General features: G+C 50.0%; 3 protein-coding genes across 8 annotated transcripts in view; 1 reads left to right on the forward strand and 2 right to left on the reverse strand.

Annotated features, from left to right (window-relative positions):
• The window catches only part of LOC117586505 (FERM, ARHGEF and pleckstrin domain-containing protein 2), a 36,596-nt gene extending 19,867 nt beyond the window's left edge, over positions 1-16,729 (forward strand). For 2 of the 5 annotated variants that reach the window (XM_034276628.1, XM_034276629.1), the window contains one exon: positions 507-13,153. In XM_034276628.1, coding sequence (XP_034132519.1) covers positions 507-11,809 — 11,303 coding nt within the window. In that variant the 3' untranslated portion in view covers positions 11,810-13,153. Of the gene's footprint in view, positions 1-506; positions 13,154-14,138; positions 15,408-15,623; positions 16,105-16,164 lie in introns of those variants that run through there. The other 3 variants (XM_034276630.1, XM_034276631.1, XM_034276632.1) reach the window with 3 other exon arrangements.
• Positions 16,730-16,942: 213 nt separating this feature from the next.
• On the reverse strand, positions 16,943-20,996 carry LOC117586506 (ubiquitin-conjugating enzyme E2-17 kDa). Its single transcript, XM_034276633.1, has 3 exons — positions 20,833-20,996; positions 19,028-19,313; positions 16,943-18,949 (listed from the first exon to the last, which is right to left on the reverse strand). Exons 1-3 carry the CDS (start codon positions 20,874-20,876, stop codon positions 18,824-18,826), a joined length of 456 nt encoding a protein of 151 aa, XP_034132524.1. The 5' UTR covers positions 20,877-20,996; the 3' UTR covers positions 16,943-18,823.
• Positions 20,997-21,772: 776 nt separating this feature from the next.
• Positions 21,773-23,653, reverse strand: LOC117586352 (protein takeout). Of its 2 annotated transcripts, none has more exons than XM_034276369.1 (3): positions 23,466-23,653; positions 22,642-22,732; positions 21,773-22,576 (listed from the first exon to the last, which is right to left on the reverse strand). In XM_034276369.1, the coding sequence occupies exons 2-3, from the start codon at positions 22,709-22,711 to the stop codon at positions 21,906-21,908; spliced, it is 741 nt and encodes a 246-aa protein (XP_034132260.1). In that variant the 5' UTR covers positions 22,712-22,732; positions 23,466-23,653; the 3' UTR covers positions 21,773-21,905. The 2 variants fall into 2 exon arrangements, with proteins under 2 accessions (XP_034132260.1, XP_034132259.1); XM_034276368.1 differs by having other exon boundaries at positions 22,642-22,738; positions 23,462-23,653.
• Between the last annotated feature and the right edge of the window lie 1,228 nt (positions 23,654-24,881).

A 24,881-nucleotide genomic window follows, 5' to 3' on the forward strand; every position in this document is an offset into this window, starting at 1 on the left:
GCTTCCAACTAGAGATCTGCGTGGTTACACTACCAACATAAGTCGAATAGAATGCCATCAATAAGAAGAGAGTGAGTGGGAGGCACACAATCAAAACAGTTTATAATACAGCGTCAATTCAATCCTAACCTCTTCGTTTAAATGTTGTGCACCCGAGCCTAAAGGCATGCACTCATTTACTCCAACTCTTTGGACGTAGCATTCTATTTCACAATTGTTGATGGCCATTCATGCAGACATAAAATTCCAACCTCAATTAAATTCTGTATGTGTTAAGCCCAAGTTATTTTTAGCTTCAATTTTATTACGTGTATTATTTCTCTTCAATTCCAAGGGAATGTGAAGTGTGAATCCGTTAACCCAGTTTTGTTTTCAGTGTTTTGATTTGTGATTCCTTGGGATAGCTTGTGTTCGATATGATTTCGGTTTGGCTTTCGTTTGTCCCAGTCCCACATTTGATCGTGATTGATTGATTGCTAATGCTCTGTCTCTGCGCGCCTATGCAGGTCTGAGCCACTTGTCCCACTTGTACAGCAGCAGCACCCCTCGTCGAGTCTCAGTGGGATCCCAGGCGTTTGTCCCTGCGTCGCCGCAGCTCATCAGCATCAGCACCCACAGCACGCACAATGCCAATCCCAATGCCAATCCCAGCATCAGCATCAACAACAACAGCAGCAACACTATGCCGCACAGCACATTGGCGGGGGGTCATTCGGTGGATCTCAGCAGCTCCATGGAATTGGAGGAGGAGGAGGAGGAGGAGGAATTCCTGGGGCCTGCGGACACGGAGGAGGAGGCGGAGGAGGAGCCTATGGGGGAGGAGGAGGAGGAGGAATTAGTCGAGGAGGAAGCGGATTCGGACTTGACAGCATCTACCATCAATCGGGAGACTATAACGGGAGTATCAGCGGCGGCAGCATCGGCCTTGGCATCGGGAACATCGGCCTCGGTCTCGGCATCGGCCTTGGCCAGTGCCCATCGTCAGCCGCTTCGGTCACAGGAGTCCCAGTCGCAAACTGTCACCCCAGTCCATTATAGCAGTACCAATTATTCGATGTCTAAGCAGTGCATGCTGAACAACGCCAACGCCAATGCCAACTCAACCGAAACGGAGACCGACAACATCATCTACACCGACATCAACGACATGGGCCACTACAAGTACCCGGACTTCCACAGCACCCTGCCGCATGCCCAGGAGCACAAGATCTCCAACAGCGAGCACCTCAATCTGAACGAGCGCAACGACATCTACGCGACAGTGAATCGCAAGGCCAAGTCCAAGACTCGCGAGAAGCACTTTAGCGATGAGTTCATCGATCAGTCCATCATCCAGTATGCCAGGGCCAAGCAGATGGGTGGACCGCCACTCCTGCAGCAGCCCAGTACGTCTGCCTATGCGGCGGCAGTGCTCCAGGAGCGCAACTACAACAGCATGAACTACAACCAGTACCACAACGATCTCAATCATCCCTCGGAGTCGTCCTCTTCCTCCTACTTTGGCACCGGCTTCGGCACCAAACGCTACGGGGCCCAGAGCGAGAGGGCGAAGCTCGCGCAGTCGGAGAACTACCTGACGCCCTCGATGGACTCGCAGAGCTCGAGGCACACGCACTCGCTGCCCCGCAACTCGGAGCTCTCGGGCGTGGATTCGGTGGACTCGTACGACAGTCACTACATCACCCATCATTCGGTGGGCAATCTGCCGCCGCCGGCACGCCAGTCCTCCTCTTCGGAGAAGCTCGAGTATCAGCTGTCTTCGGGCAATCTCTATTCGACGGCACAGTTTGTGAAGCCCGAGGAGGCGGCCGCTCACTACATGGACGACGAGGAGGAGGATGAGGACGAGGAGGATGGCGATGGCGAGAATATCTACGATCAGGTGGAGCGTGAGTCCTGGCTGAAGAGCAGCTCGTGCAAGGATCTATTTGAGCGCTACAGCAGCACATACTACGACCACGAGCATCCCAAGCCCATGACGGTTCTCGACAAAGAGTTTCTCTCCTCGAACCGCATCGATTCGCCAGTCACGCGATACGACGACTCGCGGCACTCACTGTACATCCCCAAGAACCATTCGATCGATGCCCACCAGGACTTCTCCCCGCTGCCGCAGAGCAAGGTCTACTCCTCGAGCTATCCGGGCAGCACCTACAACGCCCAGGACAAGCGGCACGGCCATGGCCAGCACCTGGACTACTCGGGCTCCCAGGACGACATCTCGCAGGACAGCTACGAGCTGCTGGAGAAGTACGACATTGACTTCTTCAGCGGTCGCGGTCGCACCGAGGACCACATGCGCTCCTGCTCCCTGGACTCTGGCAACTACATACCCAGCGACGACGAGTCCGTCTCGGAGCAGCCCAAGTACCGATCGGCGATCGACGTAAAGTCCAAGTCCGCTGCGGACATAATGAACGAGATCTGGGACGCTGAAGATCCGCGCTATCTGCCGCGAGAGAAGCTCTCCGTGAAGTCGGACGGGAACTTCTACAAGAAGATCCAGGAGGCTCTGACACGCACCTCCAGTCAGGAGAGCCAGAGCGAGATGTTCGAGACGAAGATCTCGCGCAGCTCCGACTCCAGCAAGAAGTCACGCGACAGCCTCTACCACACGGACAGCAAGAAGTCGCGGGAGACCACCAAGAGCAAGACCTCGGTGGCCTCCAGCCAGGACTCGAAGGAGTCTTTGGTCGGTGACTGCTTTGGGCGCAACTACGAGATGCCCACGACCACCTGCAAGAAGGTGAAGCAGTTCAACAAGAAGGATCTCTACGACAAGTTTGCCCAGTCCTCGCAGGACTCCAAGAGCGACTACTATGACGCTGTGGAGACTGGCAGTGTCGCTGTCGGTGGTGTGGCTGAGGCTCCCGAGGGTCTCTACTCCCGGCCGAAGGTCAAGAGTCACGACTGCCTGCTCTCGGACACCCACAGCTCGACGGCCAACAGCTCGTTCTACGACAGCCGGGACACGTACTCGACTTTCCCCAGCAACAAGACCCACAAGACCTCGAAGGTGCATTCGATTAGCCTCCAGAATGTGGAAATTGAGCGGAATGCCAAGTCATTTGGTGCCAAGTCTCCCGAATCTGTGTCCACACCTGCCTCGGGCATGCGCTGCAAGGAGAAGGACATCCAGACGGGTGAATCGCTCGAGCAGTCGGCGCCCTTCCGCAAGAGCAACTCGCAGTCGTGCAAGATCTCCGCCTTCCGACGGCGCTCCGACAGCGAGAACATCTTCAGCTTCGACCAGGATCGTATCGAGTGCATCCAGAAGTACACCAAGCAGTGGGAGGGCCAGCCCAAGGACAAAGAGTCCAAGCAGAGCCCCGAATATCCGCTAACGCCCGAGCTAATATCAGAGTTTGAGAAGCAGCAGGCACGGATCATGGCCCACCAGAAGATCACGCGCAAGGAGGAGCTGATGGCCAAGACGCACTTCGAGGAGTACAATCCCATAATGGTGCCGCTCAACTACAGCCACGCTACCGTAGAGCGCACCAAGAGCGACCCCAACTCGCTGGCCAATCGTGCGCGACTCGGTAGCAACTCTCGTCGCCATGTCCTCATGCACCAGAAGTCCATCGACCTAACGCCGGCCGACTCCAACTCCAGCGACGAGGATTACATCTACAAGCAGATACCCAGTGCCCCGCCGCTGTGCAAGGCGCATGGAAACTTTGAGATACCCAAATGCTACGATGGAGGCGGCACACCCACCCAGCAAGAGCTGCCAAAGACTGGGTTTGAGCTGCCGAAGAGCTTCTTCCGCGACTACGAGCGACGCTTCACCAAGGTGCTCAAGGAGGACATACCCTATGTCCTGCACAAGCGGCACATCATGAACGGTACCGCACCCTCGCCCAGCGAGAAGAAGCACACGAAGCCCAAGTCCCCCAAGTCGCCAAAGTCTCCCAAGTCGCCCAAGTCTCCGAAATCCCCGAAGTCACCAAAGGCCAGTTCAGCAGTGCTGCCCGTAATGGGAGCAGACTTCTTGCCGGACATCCTGGACAGCCTGTTGCCGGCAGAGACCAAGGAGTTCCTGTTCACGCAGAACATTGATCTGTCCAAGGTGGATCCCATCACGTTGGAGATCGACAAGACCATACCGACCATACAGCTGTCCTCACCTAAGCGGGACATTACCAAACAGATGGATGCCTCCACGCTGGAGAAGCTCAACAAGAAGCTGAGTCAGATCGAGAGCGACTCGGCCACCAGTTCGCGGACCGAGAGCATGCAGCAGCAGCAGAAGCTCGAGCAGAAGCAGATGGAGCTCATCCAGAGCCTGCGCAAGGAGCTGCAGGCGAATGCACGCAAGGCCAACAAGCCGCGCGTCATCCCAAAGACCAAGTCGGGTGTCAAGTCCAAGAAGCATGGCAAGACCCGCATCACCTCGTTCTCGTCCGACGACGAGAGTCTCGACTCTGATGATGTCTTTGGTTCGGCCGAGGCCATACCCGACCGGCTGGAGTTCTCGCCTCCGCAGTCGCGCAAGGAGATCGAATCGATTCTGCGCATCGAACAGAGTCGACTCATCTCGGCCGCCTGGGGCAGGGGCCAGACCATGAGCTCCACGGAGATCGAGGGTTCACCGCCGCAGTGCCGTCGCCTGGCCGATCTGGAGAGTCGCTATCACACCCAGAAGCTGGATCCACAGTACGCCAATGCCACAGAGCTGAGGCGCATCTCGGAGCGTTCCATTTCGATACCCTCCTCGGAGGACGAGCCCCACGTGCCGATGCGGGGACGCATGGACGAGTGCACCAATGACTACCAGCGGAACGAGAACATTCCCTCGCCCATATTGGAGCACGCGGAGTTCTTCCGCAGCAACGACGACATCTACGAGACGTGCCACGAGGAGAAGATCACCGGGTCCGACATTGACTACACGCTGAAGAAGCAGACGGCCAGCGGATCGCAGGCGACCAAGTCCAAGGTGAAGCTGATCGAAGAGATCATCGACTCTTCGATTGTGCTGCGGTCCAAGGGCCATGCCCCCATCCTCTTTGCCCATGCGCGACTCAATCTGTCCGAGGGATCGGTGTCGCTGCAGCGCCAGAAGGCCACACAGGTGCAGTCGCCGACGGCAGAACGTCGCGCCAAGAGCCTGGACACGCCAGTCATCTCGCTGCATCGTCTGCCACCCATGAATGCCTTCTCCTCGAAGGACGACACTGTGGGCTTCGAGGAGGAGGCCGAGATACTGGAGGAAAAATCCCTGGAGCGTGCCAATCAAACGGCCGCACAGGACGACGACAACGCGGACAGTGTGCACTCCTGCGCTGGTTCCATTCCCACGCAGAGCAGCTACAACAATGCCAATGGCAAGGACTCGCTCCTCAGTGCCGTGACCATCGACAGCGAGGAGGTGCAGCTGCTGAACCAGCTGAAGTACATCGAGAAGATAGCCCTGCAGGGTGTCAAGATCAAGGACAAGAAGAAGTCCAAGACGCGTCTCAAGAGCGGGGACCATCTCATTCTGAACATTCCCAAGTATCGCTTCACCGACTGGTCGCCCTACAGCTCTGCCAACAGCTCGCGCAAGACCTCTCCTGGAGTGTCCCGAGCCAGCAGCATCGAGAGCACGGGCAAGGGCAAGCTCAAGACCTCGGAGCCCTACAAAGGAAAGCCCATGTCGCGCAGTCGTCCCGAGTCCAGGCGCACCAGTGCGGACGATATTAAGGCCAGGGATGGGCGCGGTGGCAGCAAGAAGTCCAGTCCCAAGGAGAGACCACGCTCCATTGATATGCGCCGCTTGAGCAAGGATAAGAGCAAGTCGCAGGAGGAGACGGAAGCGGACATTGCCAAACGCAAGGAGCGACAGCAGAAGCTCTACGAATCGGCCATGAAGCAGACCATTACCATGCTGAGTCCCGTCAAGGACACGCTGCCCGCATTCCCCGCGCCAGAGGACAAGATTCTGGTGAAGACGGAAGGCGACAAGATTATCATCGAGACGGAGTTTAAGTCGAAAGCCGAGGACCACGTGCTGATTGCCAAGGCACCACGAAAGCTGGACACATCGCTGGTGAAGTTCAGTCGTAGCTTCGACGAGGGACGCAGCCCCGACAAACTGGACAAGGCCAATCGCAGCTTTGAGGATCGCAACAAGTCCTTCGAGGACTCGGAGAAGTCGGATGTTCCCGAAGATATGCTCATCAAGTCGCCCAAGAAGATAGCCAAGGCGCAGGAGATGAAGCAGAAGATTGAGGGCAGCGTCGTCCACAAGAAGATCGATGGGAAGTCCAACAGCCTGGAGCGACCCGCCGAGCACCACTACCTCGGCACGGACATCAAGGCGCGCAGCCTGGACGACAAGCGGCAACAGACGGGAGCAGCTGCCGCCGAAGCGGCATCCAAGAAGAGCGAGGAGAAGCCCGCTCCTGTGACTCGCAGCGCCATCGGCGACCGCCGCATGTTCGCCCACCAGTACAATGTCCAGGAGGATATTGACATGCAGGCCGTGATCTCGGAGCGTCGCTCGCTGGAGATCCTGAAACGTTCGCTGCCCTCCGAGGATGCCCGCGACAGCGAGTGCACACACAGCCGCAAGGCCTCCACGGCCGAGAGCCTGGACTCGTTCGTATCGGCCGATGACAGTCACTCCCCAGCCAGCAAGTCGCCGGTGCCCGGTAGAGAAGGCTACCCGCATCGCGTGCCCACCATCGAGTGCGAGGAGCCCTCCATCGAGGAGGATGACAACTCCTCGGAGCGACGACACTTGAAGGTCGGGAGGCAGGACACAAATCGCCTGAGCCTCGACCGCAGTCGCAGCGATGAGACCGGCTCCTGGATAACCGTGGAGTGCGACGAGTTCATTGGATCGGACACCTCTGAGAATGAGCCGCGTACTCTGGAGCCCGATCGGAATATTCTCGAGACGCAGGCCACTCTGGAGGATGCCAACCCTCTGGAGTACTCGAACTGTGCCACACCCACGTCGGACCTGAACATACTAGTGACGCCCCCAAATGCCAGTCCCATGATCGAAAAGTCCGTGCTGGAAACCTTCGAGAAGTACACCTCCTCGGATGGCAAGAAGAAGTACAGCCTGGAGAAGCAGAGCGACAGATCGAAGAGCTCCGATTCGTGGACCAGTGGGGAGAAGGACACCAGCCCGCAGCGGCAGCAGGACTGGAGCCTGTCGGTGGGCAAGGAGAAGAGCTCCGTGGAGGAGGAGTCAAGTGTCAGCTGCTCCATAGCCCGGCCGCTGGGCATTTCACAGGATTTTGGCAACGAGGAAGCAAAAAAGTGCCACGAGCTCAAGCAACGAATGCTTCAGCTGGATGTGGCCGCCGGCCAGGATGTTCAGGAGGATCCCGCCGGTGGATCCAATGAGCAGACGCCCACCAATGAGCCGCCACCCAAAGTACTGACTCCAGGCAAGAAGCCAACGACTCCAACGCTGGAGAAGCAAAGCCCCATCGATCTGGGCAACAGCACCGAGTCCTACCTGGATCCCATTGAGGAACGCATAGCCAAGATCCTGCAGCGCACCACAGAGGACAGTGAATCGAGTTCCGGGGGATCGCGAAAGCCGCCGCGGATCGAGAAGCCGGCCCGTGCGAATGCCGGAAAGAAGTTGTCGGTGACGCAGGCGGAGCCGGGAAAATCGGGCAGTGATCGCAGCTCCCAGGAGTCAAAGTCGAGCTTCGACTCGAAGGGTTCCCTCAGCGTTGAGTCGCGAGGCTCCTTCGAGACGGAGAGCAGCTCCGGCTCGCTGGGAGCCGCCCAGAGGCGGGGTGATCTGGCCGCGAAGGAACAGCAGAGCACCTGGAAGCCATTCCCGATCGAGAGCTCGAACAGCTCCAGCACCGACGATCCCTGGCATCACGTGGAGACGGACGGGGGATACGAGCGCTACGATGCACAGCATCCCCTGCGTGACTCCTCGGACAGCGACGTGAAAGAGGTGTCGCCCGACGAGCAAAAGCGGGATGAGAGTGACACTAGCTACCAGGACGACCTCAATGACTTTCCCACAACATTCGGCTATCCCGCGATGACCAGCAATCTGGGCGGGATCGGTGTCAACCCCACGGACATTATTGGCTACAGCACAGGCTTCACCCTGGGCCGTACTCTGTCGCGCATTTCGGAGCGAAGCACCGCCTCGGAGAAGTCCAGCATGGAGGATGATGTGAGCAAGGCGTCCACGCATTCGGTGAGCATGCGGGACGAGTCGGTGGGCTCCACCGACCACCAGCCCAGTCTCAGCTCCGACTCGCGGAGCAACACCAATCTGGCCTACATCTCCGATGCCGATCGTCGGACCTCCGCCGAAATGCCGGAGATACCTTGCGACTCGGCCACTGGGGATCGTCTGTCCAGTTTGGGGAGCATAAACGATCCAAAGTCGCCGACCCTCGTCACGGGACGCTTCTCGGTGACGCACGTGGATGAGCAGCACGAGGATGGGGACGACGGGGAGCGGCACACGCTGATGTGTCTGTCGAATGCGGGTAGCCAGGACTCGGAGGACTGGCCCCTGCCCGAGATACCCTTCGATCATGTGCCCGTGAAGCCACCCGATAGCCTCTATGCCATGCCGGATCTGGACAAACCCGTGCCCAAGTCGTTCTGCTGGAAGGCCAGCATGTCCTTCCAACAGAGCCAGGACTCGGTGGACTGGCCCTCGCCGCCCTCCAGCACTGTCGGAGCTCCCATCATCGTGGAGAACATTGAGACGTACTACGCCAGCGAGGCCCAGAGCGCCGACCAGGTGGTGCTGCTCGAAGAGGAACATGGACATGGAGCGCCCGATGTAGCCAAAGTGCTGCCCTACGAGGACACTGCCTACCTCATGTCCTCTGCCTTCGAGGACAAGGACTTTGGCAGCGAGCAGATCCAGCCGGACACAGTCAGCTGTCTCAGCTCCACCCTGAGTGCTGCCTCCTGTCTGTCGTCTTCGCTCAACGTCAGCTGCAGCACCTCGTCCACCCAGCCCACTGCCAGGGCGGGACCCCGCAAGAACTCCAGCCCCGAGGTGATTGTGGCTCAGCCCACACGCTCGCCAGCTCCAAGGAGTCCCCTGTCCGAGGACGAGCTCTTCTCCAACGACGACGTCTTTATGCCGGGCACCATCAAGGTGCAACTCTCGCCCGATCCCCTTTTGCGGAAACTTTCGCGAGGCTCAAACAATTCGGACACCTCCATTGATGACATTCTGTCGGCGAGCACCACCTACCTGGACGACCAGACGACGGTGCGGCGGAACTACGAGAAGAGGCTAAGCAGCGGCGGGAGCTGCAAGAAGTGCAGCCACTCGAGCCACTCCGAGGAGGAGACCAGCTCCATTGGCACGGACCTGGATGGCACCGTGCGCATGGGACTGCAGCACAAGAAGTGCACCCACAGCTCCCACTCCGAGGACACCTCCATAGGGCTGAGCATCTCGGAGTGGTCCACGGGCACGAACACGGTGCGGCAGTATGCCAATCTATCGGGCTCCGACAGCTTGTCGGCCGTGTCCACGCAGTCGTGCGCCAAGAGCGAGAAATCCAACCAGACCAAGTCCAGCATGAGCTCCATCAACAAGTCGGCGGAGAGCCTGAACGAGCAGAGCGGCGGCAGCTTCTCGCACAAGTTCAGCGGGGACAATGGCTCCTCCGACGGCCTGCGCTACGACATGCTCTCCAACTCGGAGACGGACAAGATGAGCGAACCCACATCGGCCACACGCAGCGATGACACCACCCTGACGCTCACCGAGATGGCCCAAACAATCAGCGAATGGTCCACCTCTAGCAGCCGCACGCTTGTGGCAGCGCCTCTCAAGCAACAGCAGCAGCGGGTGGGTGCCAAGGGTTCGCTGGGTTCACCCAGCGAGGAGAAGCGCTGCTCCCTGCCTCAAGTGCACCGTCGCAGTGGCAGCAATGGCAATCAGGGTCGCTCCAGTCAGGAGCACACTGATAACTCCCCACTGACCGCCAGTGGACAGCCCGAGACCAGTGCGGCGGCCCGCAAGCGACGCTCCCTGGAAATGATGTCGAAACTCTACCAAAGTCAGGAGATTTGCTCAGAGTCGGAGTCGCCTTTCGTGGAGCGTTTGTATGCGCACACGGAGAAGCTAACGGAGCGATATCAGAGCCAGGAATTTGTTCCACTGCATGGAGCGGCAGCTCAGACTACGACTGCTGCGGCAGCGGCAGCGGCAGCAGCACTGAACACCACACAGATCCAGACACAACAGTCGCAGCAGCAGGTGCGCCCCAAGCCGCGTGCACCACAGCCACCCACAAAGCCAAAGCCAGCAGTGACACGACCCATAATGCAGGCACTCCTCAATAAGATGAAGCAGCCTGGATTGGCAGAGCAGGCAGCCGCCGCCGCCGAGGCAGAGGAGGAGGCGGCGAAGAAGGTGCCTCCTGTGGTGGTTAAGGCAGCTCCACCGCCGGTGCCCACTGTGCCGCCGATTGTGGAGCCCAGCGATCTGCCCGGGGATGTGGGAGCGCCGCCACCCAAGCCGCTGGCCAAGCATCACAGCTACGATGACAAGACGCTGTCCAAAACCCAGATAAGGGACTTCAAGACCAGCAGCAAGCAGCTTCGGCAGTCGAGCTCCTTCCATGAACACATGCTGAGCAAGTCGCAGCAGTCCTCGCAGGAGCAGCCCATGCGGATCGACGAGGAGCGCGACGCGCACTCCACCTCGTCGGCCACCAACACCACGACGACCACCAACACCCTGAACAGCGAGAGCACCGACCCTTACTCTCCCCACATGCCCCAGCGGGCGGACAAGCTGATCCGCTGCTCCCCCTACTACTCGAGCAGCCTCAGCTCGGAGTCGCCCCCGAATCAGCTGGTGCAGAAGCCACCCAGGAAGGGAGCCAGCGCTCAGCTGACAGCCGCAGCTGTGGCCACCTCCATGAAGAGTCCTCCCAGTGGCAACGACACGGACAGCTCGCTGGATGTCCGCGGACAGGACCCGAAGCTGCGAAGTCGCGGCTATCGCAAGAAGCGACAGCTGCCGGCCAAGAGGATCAGAGCCAACATGACGGCCGCTGCCCTGCTGGAGCAGGCCGAGAGCTCCGAGTGCTCGGAGGGGTATGTGCCCGAGATGGACTCTGGCAGCTCCGAGTACTCTTCCCAGTACCAGCGCGACGATCAGTATCTGGAGTTCGACGAGGAGCTGGAGCGAGGGGAGACGGACGAGTACGATGACTACCCGCAGTACAGCGGAAAGTTCGAGAGCCTCGACATGAGCGACAACGTGGACGAGATGGGCTTCCCGCGCTACGATCGACTCGGTCACATTACGAAGCCGATGTACCAGGCCCTGGTGGATCGTCCGGCTCCGGCGAATCACCCGATGCCACCCGCCACGGGGCAGCCCGTGAAGCCGGCACGCACCAAGAAGCGGACCTTGAAGCGGGAGGATTCCATGGCAGCTAGCACCTCGAGTGCGGCGGCCGCTGCAGCAGCTGGGCCTCAAGCGCAGCCCTACCACGGACGGAGCTACTGCAATCCCGAGGAGAGCGAGTACGAGACGCGAGGAGGAGGTCTCTCTGATGAGTTGGCCAACTCCAGTGAGGACAGCTGCAGTGGCTTTGGTGCAGTGGCAGCAGGCTCGGGATCGGCAGGATCCATGGGAACCATACGAAGGGGAGCCCCCAGAGGAGGAGCAGCCATGGAGCAGCAGCAGGAGGGACAACAGCCCCGACAGCAGCTGCCATATCCCGACTTTCTGTCCGACTACGAAAGCGAACCGATTGAGTACGAGCGCTATGCCTGTGGCCTGGACATACGCGTCGATCCTCCGCCCAAGTTCCATGACTCGGATAACCTGAGTGATCAGTAGAGGATCAGTGGATAATAAAGGGATAAAAGAGATCTCTAGGATACCTGCATAGCATGTTGGGTATGCCCCCTCTCCCTTTTTGAGTGCAGCATTTTGATTTCTTCCGTTGCCTTGGAACAACATTTTTTAGATAAACTCTACGACTTTTACACACAATCCAAGTACTTATATGTATAACCAACTTATTTGTAATTGAGACTGATTTACGACAAACCAAGAAAAGAAAACTCCCAAGAATCTCCCCAACCAGCTGCGAAACTGAAACCCAATGAAAAAGGAATAAGCCATGAAATTATTATTGAAGCGTTTGAAAATCAAATCAAATTCCAAATTAAAGGACATTTTAATCAAATTAAACATTATACAAATCAAATAACATACTTACAAAATACCTTAAATAATCGAAATGATGTGACGATCGTTGATGTCGGATGGAAAGAATCGAAAGATGGAAGCAGATGGATGGTTGGATGGTAGATCGTTGGTAGATTGAGTTGCCCATTAGCGGTATCTAATACATATATATTATGATATATATATATATATATGATAATGTTATAGATCAATTTAACATTCAAATATACATATATACACGAGTATATGAGATATATCGAGAGCGTAAACGTTAAACGAGTTGAACAAATTTTAATGCACTGTTTAATCATCGAATAATGGAATAAAACCAACAAATGTTTAATTGTTATTTAGCTAATACACACAAACACAATACAAATCGAGAAGACACGATATTTAAGATTAAAGTTATCTCTATATATTCTTCATTCGAGTTGCCAATGATTCAGTCAGAATTGGTTTACCACAACTATACTCGTATAGCTACCAAACTGAGTTCCAGTGAAAAGTGTCAATCCATATATGTACACACCTATTGTATTGTATATGGAATCAAACCTCTTAACTACGATAGTTGCCATATACATATACAAATGCCTAAGCTATAAGTCTAGTAATCTCTCTGTTAAAGATACGACAAATCAGCCAAATGCTTTGAAGTACTCAACTGAAATCGAAAGAAGAAAGGAGGCTAATGTCTTTGGGAGTTCCTCTTGATAGATCCTCCAGATCAATGCTGATCAGTTCAGATACCCCGTCAAATGTTCAGTATTATCACTGTTTGAAATGAAAGCATTTACTTCATGCCTCCAAATTTTTTTAACCATATATTTTATATAGTTCTTGTGCTATATACGTTTTTAATTTACACGCCAAATGTTTATAGAAGCAATTAACAATTGAAGTATTAATTACAATTATCACAAAATCGAGGAAATGTTGTATTAGCTATTAGCCATAGTTTCTAGTATATAAATGTGCCAAACAAAAACACTCCCACTCCCCATTCCAAATTGATACTATTGAAAATGGGAGAAACAAAAGGAATTAAGCAACAGACCCTGTTAAGTTTTAAACCGATTGGGAAACTCCATCAAGATATATTTAAGTTTAAAATGATAGTAGTTGGAAGAGATATTTAAGCGTTGTTAGTGGGAACAGGAGCCGGCCCTAGAAGAGAGCTGCAGAGAAGATCGTACTACGTACAATAATTTCACAAAAACTAATCCAGATCAAAAGTATTCGAATCAAAACAAAACAAAAAAAAAACATCCATTTGTGTTTAGCCCTCAGTCGGGAATGATGATATTTAAACGAAAATTGGTTGTTGATTTCTTAAACCAATTATTTAGTTAGGACACTTTTTATAAACCGCATTGTTCGGTTGCCAAATGAAATATCTACTAGATGTAATTTTATCCTTTTCCTCCGAGTGCAAATTGAGTATTTATTTTCCTTTGAAACTTTGTATTTATCTCGAGAACACACACACATACAACATTTAGCTGAATTTTAGAAAGTAAGTTTGAGAAAATACAACCCAAGACAGAAAACTAATAATACTCAAAGACATTTTCAGTTCAATTGAATTCTTTTAAACCGAAGAATAAGAATCTCCCATATTAACTCGAGCAACACAACCCAATGATGGAAAAGGTCTTAAAACAATATGAATACAAAATGACATGTACACGAGCAATCGATTTAACAAGCATGAAATTATAATTATATAGAAACAAAAAACTAAATAAATAAAACTTCATTAATCAAACAAAAGATCGGGAAAGTATTTAATTTTAAGAAAGAGAAGGGGAGATCTATTTTAGGGTACTTTAATTTTAGTTTAGTTATTCTTACGTTAAATATTTCATCTTAAGATATTTATTTACCTATTACAAGTTTGTTTTAAGCTTGATTTGATTATTTAAGTTTATGATTTCATTATTTTTATGTTCCTCTTTTAATTGATTTTCAGATGTCTATCACGGAATCAATGGCAACATGTCGCTGGATAGGCGGGGAGAAATCACCACTCCTCCGACCCGCTACGACCTCACTTTGGGATCGGACAAGTCCTCTTCGCTCTCCCGCTCAGAGGCCGGCACCTATGACGTGATTCAGGCCGAGATCCAACATGCCAAGAGGCAGGAACTGGCCACCGGCGTGGCCACGGCAACGGCACCCCACCAGAATGGCCACAATGGCAATGGCCATCCGATGAGCACTCAGCATGACATCGAGGCGGAGGTCAAGAAGAGGAAGTGGCCCACTGAGCCAAGCTACTTCTTGGCCAAGGAGCTGCTGATGACCGAGCGTACGTACAAGAAGGATCTGGATGTGCTGAACACCACGTTCCGCCAGGTGCTGAGCATCGAGGATGTGGAGCAGCTGCAGCCGCTGTTCGATCTGCTCGACTCGCTGGCCCAGCACCACAATCTCTTTCTGCGGGACATTGAACACCGCATGGTGCTGTGGGAGGGCCGTGGCACTCACGACTCCCACCGAATCGGAGACGTGATGATGAAGCACATGGCGGCGCTGCCCATCTACGATGAGTACGTGCAGACCCACCTGGAAATCCTGCACTGCCTGAACGACATGTACGAGACGGACAATCGCTTCCAGCAGTTGTACAAGGACTTTGAGCAGCAGAAGGTCTGCTATCTGCCCATCGGGGAGTTGCTGCTGAAGCCCCTGAATCGCCTGCTGCACTACCAGCTGCTCCTGGAGCGGCTCTGCGACTACTACGCCGAGGAGCATATCGATTATGCAGACTGCCAGGCCGTCTACCATCTGCTCATACGCAGCACCAAGGAGATTCGTGCCCAGCTTCCCGATTCGGCGAATTTCGTGGAGCTGTGCGAGCTGCAGCGCGACATCAGCTTCGAGCAGCTGGTGCAGCCCCATCGACGTCTCATCCGCCAGGGCTGCCTTCTGAAGCACTCCAAGCGCGGCCTGCAACAGCGCATGTTCTTCCTGTTCTCGGACATCCTTCTGTACGGGTCCAAGTCGCCGCTGGATCAAAGCTTTCGCATACTCGGCCACGTTCCGGTGCGTTCCCTGCTCACCGAGAACGCCGAGCACAACACGTTCTCTATCTTTGGGGGCCAGTGCGCCATCACGGTGAGTGCGGGCACCACCGCCGAGAAGACCCTCTGGCTGGCCGAGCTCTCCAAGGCAGCGGCGGACGTCAAGAATCGTCCGCCAAACATGCAGCTCCAGTTGACGACGCTCAAGAACTGCAGTGAGTATCTCTCGAGGGGATTCAGTGGGAAGCGTGACGAGAAAAGTATTTTTTGTAGTCTTCTTGTATTTGTTAAACTTTCCACTTTCTCTGTTTATGGCTGGCAAGAAAAGCACGCTGCAAGGCCTTGTAAGCAAGCACCCAGAACCCCAGTCTCCACTTTATACGGAACCATAACTAATCTAGGATCCTCTCTGCATCGCTCTCTATTCTTAGGCTCCTCGGAGGAAGGTCTCGATCTGTTCGGACTGACGAACGGGAACAACAGCAGCCTGAACAGCAGCATCAATGGAGGCGGACCACTGACCCCCCAGCAGCTGCAGCTCCAGCAGCAGCAGCAAAGCAAGACCCAGCCGTCCCGAAGCAATACCGCTCTGCACGTCTGCTGGCATCGTGGCGCCACCGTCGGACTGGGCGATCATCTAATCGCGGCCGAGCACCAGCTGTCCGGCTATCTGCTGCGTAAATTCAAGAACAGCTCCGGCTGGCAGAAGCTCTGGGTGGTGTTCACCTCGTTCTGCTTGTACTTCTATAAGAGCTACCAGGATGAGTTCGCCCTCGCCAGTCTCCCGCTTCTGGGATATACAGTGGGGCCGCCCGGTCACCAGGATGCCGTGCAGAAGGAGTTTGTGTTCAAGCTCTCCTTCAAGAACCATGTGTACTTCTTCAGGGCAGAGAGTGCGCATACATATAACAGGTGAGTGGAGCTAACAATGAGTTAAAGAAGTAACTAACTTTGGTTTCCCTCTCTTCATAGATGGCTGGAGGTATTGCGGAGCACCACCCAGACCCAGGACTTTAAAAACATTCACAGCCATGCAGTGCTCGGCAATTAGGAAGGGGACAACTAAACCCAGCCTGGACGTACTTTGACGTAACCCTCCCCCAACTTATGTATAATCACTGTGCAATTCCATGGAGGAGTCACTCAAGCAATCGTATAGAACCACATACGCATAGAAATGCCCTCTAGTATTCTATTTTTTATACAACGTATACACCACAACAAATATTCCCATTTTATATATATTGTATTGTATTCTACTGCACTACCCACCCCTCCCTACACATTCTACACATTCGCTGTGTATTCTATTTGTATCTTAAGTAACCCTGTAAATAACGTCGTCTTTTATCGTTTCGTTTCGTTTCGTTTCGTCTTGTCTTTGTTTCGGTATCTAGTGCATCATTTTATCCTGTGTCTTTTATCTGTACTTTGCTTTAAGTGGAAGGTTTTATGCATTTTAGTATTCAAAGTTTTTATTCGCTTGTGTCAAATGTTTATTCGGTATGCAATAAAATAAATTATAGAAAAAGTTAAAGAGTTAAAAACTGTATGCAAAAATTAAATAAATCCAATGAAATTCGACTTTCATATACGTATAAATTATGCAATTGTTTAATCATAAGCTTAAGTCATTAACTTTAATAGACTTTAACAAATTAATAAAAACAATTTTAACAAAATGAAGAGAAAAGTTTTCGAATGAAATTGGAAACGGTCTGGGGGATAAGTTTTGTCATATTCTCATTTATTGATATTTGAAATCTTATACTTTATTAATAATAATAATAATAATATTAATTACAATAAGGTATTTTGAAATTCCACATAATTTGAATTGTTGCATCAATCGTCTGTTAGTTTTTACTGTGATTTTATTTTAATCTTTTGGGATTCTGTTGCTTTTTCATATTTTATCGTAAGTTACTCTTTTTGTCTATCTTTTCTGCATTATTAGGTGTTTCATAATAGGTTTTAAATAATAAATCAATGGGTTGCTATGTGGTAGATTATTCATACATATATAATATTAACATGATGCTCAGAGCATCATCACCGTCAACGAGTGCTCGTTCTCGTTGCCATCTTTTTCATTTATATTCCAATTCAATTCAGGATCTCTGTTATCTTTCATCTCATATCGTTTCGTTTCGCGTCCAACACAAAGTGCCAAAAAGTGGAGGGAGGTTGGTTTCATAGCAAAAGGAACAGCAATTTGCATTCAACACAGAAAACCAGATCAAAACTCGATTGTAAACGCTTAAGACTAACTAAATGAATTGCCGCAGCCAAGACACAGTTGAACCTAGAGATTATTTAGCGTGGCAAATGGCAGTTTATGAGGTGTTTCCATCCAACTATACACTAAAGAGGATACACTCTTGTCTCCATTGCATTTGGGATAATTTGTGTGTCTCTGCGTGGTCGCTAGACCAAACCCGAAGTTCGGGTCAGGCCGATGAGGACCAAGATCTTATAGTTAGTCTAGGAAAATGGTGCTGTGCTGGGTTAGCAAAAAAAGAATATACAAAATACATTTCGGATTGGTCTCACTGGATGCTACTACTATAGGATGCTCAATACTCGCTCGTTCGATCATGCACTTTCTTAGCTCATTCCAAGCATTTCCTCCAACAGGATTGGTTAGCATTTCCCAAGTGGGTTGCTTTCTGATTGCTAATAACTAACATTTAATTTCAATTTCTAGTAAATTTCACATTTTATAGCCAATAAACTTATGATTCAATCTAGGTAGCATGTGTTCGAGTGTGTACGTATGTATGTGTTGGTGTGTTTGTGCGCGTGGAAGTGGGCATGGTTGGAGAGTTATCATTGACATTCCATATTCAACATTCAATTACAATTACAATTTAAATTTCGGGTTCTTGGGCAGCTTGAAAGTTGCGCTAATCAATTAACTTTCAACTTTTGCTGTCCTGTTGCTTGCTACGATACAACTACTACAGATACACATATAACATACATATATCTGGTTTTATCTTTGTTTCGTTATGCTTTTTAATTATTTTTGGTTTAGCTTCGGATTGAGTTTTAGTGTGGGTTTAGTTAGATGTTCTTAGTAGAGTTGCTTTGCACACATCTAAAATGAAACTATATTTGTTTTTGCAATTATTTGACAGTTTTTATAATATGTGTTTTATTATAATTATTAATCATTTTCCGCCGCTGATATCTATGCTACTAATATAACTTTTGAATCGCTGTTAGCTTACGAGAGAGATTTTCAGCTGCAGCGGCCGCTGACGATGCTGCTGCTGCTGACTTTTGGGGGAAGTATTTCGCATTTCTTTCTGGGAGTGTGTCTCTGGTTTTGGGATGAAACGAAGAAACGGGCCAAACAAATCTAACTAGGATCGAACTTTCGTGAATGACTTTGTGAGGGATAGTAAATGTGTGTGTTTCTGTGACACTGTTACAATTTTATAGCATTGTTTTTGTTATAAATATGCATGCTGTTATTTAATTTAAACGTGTGTATGTTATTGTATATTTTGTTTGCTGTAGTTTGCTGATTTCTCAATCTGAAGCTGGGTTCCTTTCTGCTGCTGCCCTGGCTGTAGCTCCTGATTTTGTTGTTGTTGCTGTTCCTGTTCCTGGTGTGGGCGCATGGCTAATCGATGAAACTCTGCTCCACGCAGGCTTTCACACGCTTCTCATACTCGCGACGATTCTCTTTATACAGCTGGGCGGCAGTGGAGTTGGCCGGTGAGTTGGGATTGGGATCGCTCAGCAATGACTACCAGAACACACAAAAAATCAATTAACATACACAAAGTCATTCAGTATGTCACGGTTGAATTGAAGAAGACCTCACCTGTATAGATGTTAGTATGGCCGACACGTCGTATGTGGGACTCCACCGATTCTGCAATATGTCCAAGCATATGCCACCATCTGCATACACGTTTGGGTGAAATACTTTCGAAACGAATCGAACTGTTGGCGGTTTATTTGGATATTCTTCCGTAAATTCTATGGTTAACTTAAAGGTTCCATCCTCGAATGGTGTATCGTGTGGACCAAAAATCACAGCATTCCATATCATAATATTATTATCTGTTGGCGCACCCGAAACACCCGTTGGTGGGTCTTCCTGAAGTCTGTAAAAGAGATTACAAATTGGTTTGAATATTAGGAATATGAATACTTTTGTATCTATATTTTTGTTTGTTTGTTTACTAATCCACACAACAGCACTGCCATCTCTTAGTCATAAACTGTTTATTAATCATTTTCCTTTGTGACTAAGAGAACGCTTTTATGTCTTGTAAATATCTGTATACATTTATTTATAAATATGCATAAACACACGATTTTGGTACCATTTTAAGTGCCGTTTGGATTTTCTTTTGTATGAGATATGGTAACTTAGAGCAGTGTATGATGTAATCAATATAAAGATATGAAAAGCTCAGATGCAACTACAGGGGTCATCATCTAACCGCGAAATGGTTGTTTAAGTAACTTTCATTTGTTTGTATTATGTGAACAGAACACAGACTAAAAGTCAAACCAAAAAGGAATCCAATTTGCGATATGGCAACTGCCAATTTTCACGTTATCTGTTCGGGGATCTGCTAGGAATGTAGGTCAATGCTGGCGCGGTCTGCAACAAGCGGGTGGTCTGAACCGTACCGAAACCGCAACAACAACAACTAAAACCAACCATCCAACCGCGCCCTTCAATCGGCTTAAATCAATACCAAAATGATAAATGCTGCTCTGCCCAGCGAATGAAATCATCGATTAAACAAGAACTAGGGAGTAGGGACTACACTAGGGATGGATGGATGAGTATCAAAAGATAAATTAGTTAATGGAGGAGGGTCACGTGCCACCCACTTTTCGCTCCAGTGCAGCCTTGACATTATGACAGGGCCATGACGATACAAAGTGCAATCTCTGGGGTGAAATCTAATTGACAAAAACAGAATGAACTGACGAAATCACATGAAATTCCATTTGGGAACACACTCGAGTCTCTATCTCTGTCGCGTGAGTCAACAAGGTTACGCGAGAGTGGTGGCCGGAGCGGGAGAGCAGCTACCAGGATGCGAATGACTTTTGGGCAGCTGCTGCTGCTTTCTGCTCTCTCCTCTGACTCAATTCCCAACATTTTCGGATCTGCTTTTCCGCTCTCTCTCTCTCTCTCTGGGGCACACATTCATGGCTCGTTCCTATTGTTAATGATTTTTGTCTGCGACGCAATTGGCGAAAACGGAAGACGAATTTTCGTTGTTACAATTTTCACATATTCATTCTGTATTTTCCTCTTGCATTTGTTTTTCGCGCTCTTCCTCTTCTTCTGCAGCAGCGCCAAAGCACATCAAAGTCAAGTGTCAAAGGCGTACGTATGTATGCACATATATGTATGTGTGTGTATATTTTGGCTGCGCAAACTTTTCCACGCCATACAGACATAATGGGGGGTCTGGTCTGCGTTCACATGTATTGGGGCAGCAGGCAGGCAGCAGAGCAGCCCCCAGGTTTCTCCATTTCATACCACGAAACACGATTTGGGTAGGGGGACGAGCGACGAACGAAGACGACGACGACGAGGCCTCTCAAAGTGTGTGTACTTTGCGTTTTTTTTTCATTTTTTTCGATGCGTTTTCTTACCTTTTAAAATCTCTCATAAGACGTCTGCGTGCGGGTGTTGACATGTTTTACAACGATACTAACACTTTGTGTGTATTGTGAATTGTAATCCTAAGCAAATATGCGCCTTTTTTATAAACAGAAACAGTGAAATTTTGGAATTTAATTGAGGACACGAGTGTGACCGCAGATTTGTTCAAAAATATACCGCCCGACCCTCAAAAAATACCAGAAAATATACTTTCTCAGTTTAAAAATATACCGCTGCTATACCGAAACGTAAATCATTTTCCTCTATTTCGATGTTCTATTAAACATTACAAGCTATTTAGGCCTCTCAGCACTAAGACCATAGTTTCTGCTGTTGGCAGAAAGCAATATTTGCTAGTAATATTAAAAAGAAAATGAAACATCGGGCAATTAGATATCCAATCATGCGGCTAAGGGTTTTCCGTCGACATTGTTTAGGTCACACACTTTGCATTTTTTTTTAGTATATTCTTGTTTTTCAGTACTTTTTAAAAAACTTCTTGAAACTTCTTAGAAGTCGAATTTCTTAGTCTTTCTAATCAATCCAGATTAATGGAAACATATATTTAAAACTATAAGCATATCCCTATGGGGTTGGAAAATGTTCCTTTCGCACCTTTAATACTTCGACAACAAAACAATTTTATACCTAAGTCTGTCAATGATTAAAATTATAGTACACTTTTCGCAATATTTCGAATAATGAACTTTACGAATTCTACAGAGAACAAGGACCACAAAGCCGGTAATTGGAAACACCTACAGAAGATGCTGAACGAAGAACGCGATATTGATCAGCGGCTGGAGGATCATCTAAGTAAGATGTAGGACTTATTCTAAGACTAAAACCTGATAATAATTCTAATCCATAGTTTGGCTTTTGCAGAACCTAATAATCGTAATTAAATTAAATACATGTATGGGCCTTGTGTTTCTGTTGAATTTCGTTTAATTTATTGAATATTTTAATATTTTAGGACTAATTAAAACAAATAAAGTGTATCACAAGCTTAATTCTAAATCTCGACAGCTGCATCCAATCCTAGCATGATGTGGTGTTCGTCTTAGACGGGGAAGAGCTCGTTGTAAGTGAAATTCTCGAGGATTTTGGTGGTGATGGCCAGGAAATTGGTCTCCAGAGCACGCGCAATGGGAGCAATTATCTCGTTGGTGAAGACCTCAAAGTTCTGGTTGATCGTATCGTTGATGACATCGCCCAGCACCTTGTCGCCGTTGAAGAGGTTCTCCAGCTTCAGGTTTCCCTTTCCGGTGCGAATCTTCAGGGCGAACTCCTTCACGTGCAGGTAGTCCAAGTCATTCGATTTCTTGATGTCGTACTGGACGCGCACATAGGCCAAAAAGTTGGTGAAGTTGCCGGTGAAGGGTCCGTTGCCCTTGATGGGCAGCGCCAGAATGTTGCCGTTAATTTCGTACATGCCCTCGCCCTGCAGGTGCGGAAGGATCAGCTCAAAGTCGAAGCGCCTGTTCTGGGTGGAGGCGCGCAGCTTGGTGATCTCAAAGTTGGAGGCTCCCAGGATGTTCAGCTTCTTGGCCCTCACTGTGATGCCAGCGGATCCGTCGAGAATGCTCAGCTCGCCAATGTAGAGGGGCTCTAGCGGTGGCACATTCAGCTCCTTGATGCCCTTGGCCAGATACGGGCGCAGATTGTGGACGCTGCTCTTCAGGCACTTCGACAGCTCGGGATCGTTGCGATGGCACACCTGAATGTACTCAGCTACAGATAGAGGGAGAGCTATTGTGAGCATGGGATACATGGCATGGAATCAGTCCTCCACTTACGCATACTGCCAGCCAGGGAGACTCCCAGGAAGCACATCATCAGAGAGGCTACAATGAGTGTGGACTGCATTTTGATTGATTGTGTAGTTTCCTGTGGGAAGATATCAAAGAGGTATTGTATTATAATAATGGTTACTATCAAACTATTGTTTGATTCCCCATGCCCGAACATCCCACCATTAGCGGGCCCATTGACGTCACAGTCTGTGTTCCATAATGAATATCTATTCAAAAATCATTAACCTCTTGCCCGGCCCACTCAGCCCCCTTTAAACCGCTCCTCCTCCCACTGCCATTATCATCTCAAGTCCCAGTCCCGATTATAGGCATTATGGTCACTGCGTCGTATTCAAATAAGTATCTATAGACCGAACCGATCCGCAATGATTACTATCATCAGATGTCTGTTTTGTTCACTGCAATTTAACTGTTTCTCATCGGGGGCTTTGCACTATATGATTATCAATATTTTACGGTTTTTATGAATGGCCACTGATTGGCGGGGGGTTGCCAGCAAGAGCGAACTTTGGTTCAACTTTTACCAGAGTGACAGGGAGAGAGCTTTTGCATGGAGAATGGTTTGAGGGAGGTTAAAGATCTCCTGGGAGCTTTAAGAAAAAATGTTGTGGATTTTCAAAGGATTGGTCCCCTGGCAACAGGGAAAACCCATTCAGATACGAGAAAGAATGTAATCGCTCCCCATGGGATCTGCTGCTGAATGAATATTCCTTTAGTATGAAAGTTTTCACTGGTTCACGTCCGTATTGTTCTCCTGGGAGTTCTCAAGGATGTGTGTTCAAAATATTTCCAGGCTTGGAACTTACACTTGGAAATGATTTAGTTTTTTAATTGATTTTTGGTGTGGGTTCTGGCACTTTATTTGATTAACTTCTTGATGTGGGAAGGCCGCTCAACGTTCTCGCTGCTGCTTGAGGTTTGTTCTGTGTGTTTGTTTCAGAGTCTCGGATTCGAGTGTTGCTTTAGTAACCGTCTACAGATCGTACTGAATGCAAAATTGTTGAGACCGGCACGTTTTATAGCAAAAATTTCGCTACGATTTACATGAGAGCTCGGGCAAGTTGTGTGTTGTGGAGCTGGCCAGAACAGCAGCACGACGTAGAACTCAGAAATACCCCGGCCCCGGTCCCTGCTCCAAGCATTGCTGGCAAAACGTTTAGACAACTAGTGGGAGAGAGAGAGAGCGATAAAGAAAGACGCTAAACAGCTACTGTTTAATACTAATAATAATGTTTATACTGATTGCATCCACACAAATGTATCTGCCAGCTAGGGGGAAAATTGCCAGTTTGCGGCTCGGAAAATGCAGACAGGGAGCCAGCAGGAAGCTGTGGGCTGTTTCCCACCTCAGCAGGCTTGCCACCCAAAAAACTCAGTCGGGGATCAGGGAGCGGTTCAACACTGTCTGGGGGCCTGAAGCGAAAGGGCAGGAAGGTCGCTGTCGTGCCAATCGCAATTACGTGTCGAGAACACATCTTCCCTGTGTGCTCTGTTCTGTGGAGACGGTTTTGATCGCATCGCATCGGTTCTAGTGTAGTGTTGTGTAGTGCAGCTGAGGTCGTGTGTTGGTTGACAGTCTGTTCACTCTGGATATTATGTAATGTCCCTGATGTGACGAGGAGCTCAGCTTTCGCGCTGGGCACTCGCTTGGCTTGGGCTGCCGCCTCTGACATGGTTCGGTGCTGCGACTGATTGTCCCATGGGGCAAATTGTTGAACTGCACGCAATTCGGGGGTCAACCCAAAGATCAGTTTGGCCAGGCTTCCGTTTAGCGGCTACTACTACGTGTTAGATAACATGGAACGCCTTCGATTGCTGTTCATTCATCGTTTATTATTCAATCGGATGTGATAATCCTCCCGCAGGGAAGCTCCCTTTGGTCAGGCAGCTTTGGATTGGTTGTGCTTGTGGAGGCACAAAGTTCAGCTCATAGGAGCATAGAGGAATGGATTCTTTCTTCAATACTTGGGGCTTGCATCCAGTTGTTTACAAACATTTTGCCATTCATTGAGACGGAGACAGAGGCGTTGGATGGCCTTGAATTAACATGCCAAACCTGAACGAGAGTGGGTAACTTTTCTAACATTTCAAACTAATGATAACCTCGATCCCGGTTGCCTAATGCCCTCTCTGATGAGCTGTGGAACCTCTGATAATATGGCAACCAGCAACCAGTTAGTTTTTGGTAACACAGGAGGTATGATCTCCCTCTTCAGCCCCTC

Source organism: Drosophila guanche, unplaced genomic scaffold (genome assembly GCF_900245975.1).
Source record: "Drosophila guanche unplaced genomic scaffold, DGUA_6, whole genome shotgun sequence".
In the NCBI taxonomy this organism is placed as follows: domain Eukaryota; kingdom Metazoa; phylum Arthropoda; class Insecta; order Diptera; family Drosophilidae; genus Drosophila; species Drosophila guanche.